Source organism: Protobothrops mucrosquamatus, unplaced genomic scaffold (genome assembly GCF_001527695.2).
Source record: "Protobothrops mucrosquamatus isolate PMUCROS unplaced genomic scaffold, P.Mucros_1.0 scaffold332, whole genome shotgun sequence".
Lineage (NCBI taxonomy): Eukaryota > Metazoa > Chordata > Lepidosauria > Squamata > Viperidae > Protobothrops > Protobothrops mucrosquamatus.
In genome coordinates, this window is record NW_015386671.1 from 460,938 (window position 1) to 463,713 (window position 2,776).

General features: G+C 50.3%; 1 protein-coding gene across 1 annotated transcript in view; it reads left to right on the forward strand.

Moving 5' to 3' along the window:
- Positions 1-880, forward strand: part of LOC107286844 (uncharacterized protein K02A2.6-like) — a gene marked incomplete at its 3' end in the record, with an annotated part of 3,667 nt that extends 2,787 nt beyond the window's left edge. The window contains exon 2 of the mRNA XM_015815276.1: positions 151-880. Coding sequence (XP_015670762.1) covers positions 151-880 — 730 coding nt within the window. The remainder of the gene's footprint in view (positions 1-150) is intronic.
- Between the last annotated feature and the right edge of the window lie 1,896 nt (positions 881-2,776).

Here is a 2,776-nt window from a genome sequence, read left to right on the forward strand (position 1 = left end):
TCAGGAGTTGCCTGAGTGTCCCCTCAATGCTAGGGATGTGGCTGCTGAAACTGCCACTGACCACACGCTCAAACGCGTGCTGTCATGGGTCCTGTCTGGTTGGCCTGACAGGTGCCCTGCAGAGGATTTTCAACGTTTCTGGATTAAGAGGCATGAGTTGTCCACTTTCAATGGCTGCCTCCTTTGGGGTTCGAGAGTTATGATTCCGGCCTCATTGAGGGCTAGAATCTTGACTTCATTACATGAGGGCCATCCAGGAATCATTAGGATGAAGGCGCTTGCGCGCAGCCATCTGTGGTGGCCTGGCATTGTTCGGGCCATCGAAGCCCAGGTACATGGGTGTCATACATCCCAGCAGTCCAGGCCGGAAATGCCCCAGGCCCCTGTACACAGGTGGGAGGAAACGCACACTCCATGGTCTAGAATACATGTAGATTACGCTGGGCCCTTTCAGGGACAATTCTTCCTGGTTGTTGTTGACAGCCATTCCAAATGGTTGGAGGTCGTGCCTGTGTCTTCTACCACAGCTGCCAAAACCATTCAAGTGTTGAGAAACATTTTTGCTGCACACGGGTTGCCAGATGTTCTGGTGTCAGATAACGGTCCTCAATTTACTTCTACTGAGTTTCAGGGATTTCTACAGGCCAACATGATCCGCCATGCTGCTTCGGCTCCCTTCCATCCTTCCACCAATGGTCTGGCTGAACGGATGGTTCGCGTCGCCAAGGATGCCCTCAAGAAGCTGACTTACGGCAATTGGCATCACAGGTTGGCTGACTTTCTTCTAGCCCATCGTACTACTCCGTGCACTGCCACGGGTAAGTGCCCGGCTGAACTCCGTTGGGGTTGTCGGCTCGTGACTAAATTGGACAGGCTGCATCCGGAGCGTGTAGCGTCACAGGTGTCTCAGCCACACCCACCACGGGTCCTGCGTGAAGGCGATCCTGTCTGGGCCAGAAACTACGGGCCTGGACACCTCTGGGTCCCGGCTGTGGTTTGCAAGGTCTCGGGGCCTCTATCCTACGAGGTGTCCTTGGAAGACGGCCGTGTTCTTCGCCGCCACATTGATCAATTACGTGTGAGGCGGGACTCGCCTGGGGTTCCCCCTCAGTCTCCTCTAGGGGGGGAGGAGGAAGGGGGAATGCATTCTGAGAATCAAAATCTGTTGCCACCAACGGTTGGGGGGAATGACAGGGGTTCTCAACACCCAAGTTCCACAGGTGATTCAGGTAGCCATTCATGGGGACGGGGGCACACTGACACCCCCACACACACTCCAGCCTGGGAGTCTCACCGGAGGTATACTAACTATCCACACCTCACAAACAATACTCCAGACACAGAGAATAACTGGGAGCATACTCACAACTCACAACATGCAAGAGAGCAGGCAAAACAGAGGGGAAACACGTCCTTTGCTGAAATGGCTCATAGAAGGATGTCCCCACGTATCAGGGCTAACAGGGAGGCATCCCTAGACCCTAACACGACAGGTTGGAGCCAGGAAAACCACACTCCGTCAGGAAACACGGAGATGAGTTCAGAGGGGTTGGAAAACTCCATAGGTGGTAGGTCAACCAGGTACGGTGATCAACAGAGTTCTGACTTCTCAAGCCTAAGAGACGGGCAGGAAAGTCAAACTGAAGTCACAAGACAACCACAGGGCAATTCACCTAGTGTGGGAAGCCACGGGGAAAACACTACAAGTTCCCCAGGTCTGAGAAGGTCGCTCAGGGTCAAAGGCCCTCCCAAATACCTTGCAGATTACGTAAGGTGAGAATGTTAACTGCAATCACTTAACTAGAGGTTCTGACTGGTTGACTCTACGTAAACGATGTTGGGGCTACTGGGTCTCTGTATGACGGAACAGTCCCACATCTTACACACACTGTGTAACTTAACTCATCAGTTAACTATATAACCATCACTAAGATGGCGTCCATGTGGGCGCCGTATTATTTTATCTAGGGGGGAGGGGTGTTATGTCCCGAGCCTGCAAAAGCAGGCTCGGGACGTTGCAAGAGTCCCGGGCATTTGCAAAAGCTGCCCGGGACCAGACTGAGTGGCGCCGGCCTTGCGCGCATGCGCAAGGCGGGAAAAGACCGCCTCGTGATCGCCCGGGGATCAGAAGGTATAAATCGCCCGGGGATCAGAAGGTATAAATAGAGGCCTGCGTGCCTCTGCTCGGGTTGTTCGTAGAATGGAAGCAGAGAATAAAGACTTGTTAGAAATGCTTCGTCTCAAGCGCCATTATTCTCCGGACTTAACAGTTATCCCTTGAAATATATTTTCAACCATTCAGACTGTGGAACTAAAATGAAGCAGTCTTTTCAAGCATCCAGAGATATCACCTCTTATTGGAACAAGCAAACTTTCACCTTATTGTATTCCTAATTAATACATGGAAGCGAGATTCTAGGGAACCAAAATAAGAATATTTCCTCAAGAACAAGATGCTGCACTGAGCTTTCTTGGTTGGTTTTGGTCATGCTGAAGCTGTTTTGTGTGGATGCTGTCATTAAACAAAGTAGAATTGATTGGCTACAGTAACTCAAGCCTAGGTTCATGCTAGGCATAAGAAATTTATAATATTCTAAAAGTCAAAATCCTGAAATGTCACTTCATTGCTCTGAGACCAAATAATCTATTCACTGTGTTAAGTAGATTGTACGGCAAGCAAACCGATAAGCGGAATTCCTTCTTAGCTTTTAATGAAAGCCACAGACCATGACGAGGTTAATCCCTGCCATTAGGAGTTACTCTATCACTTCTTTTT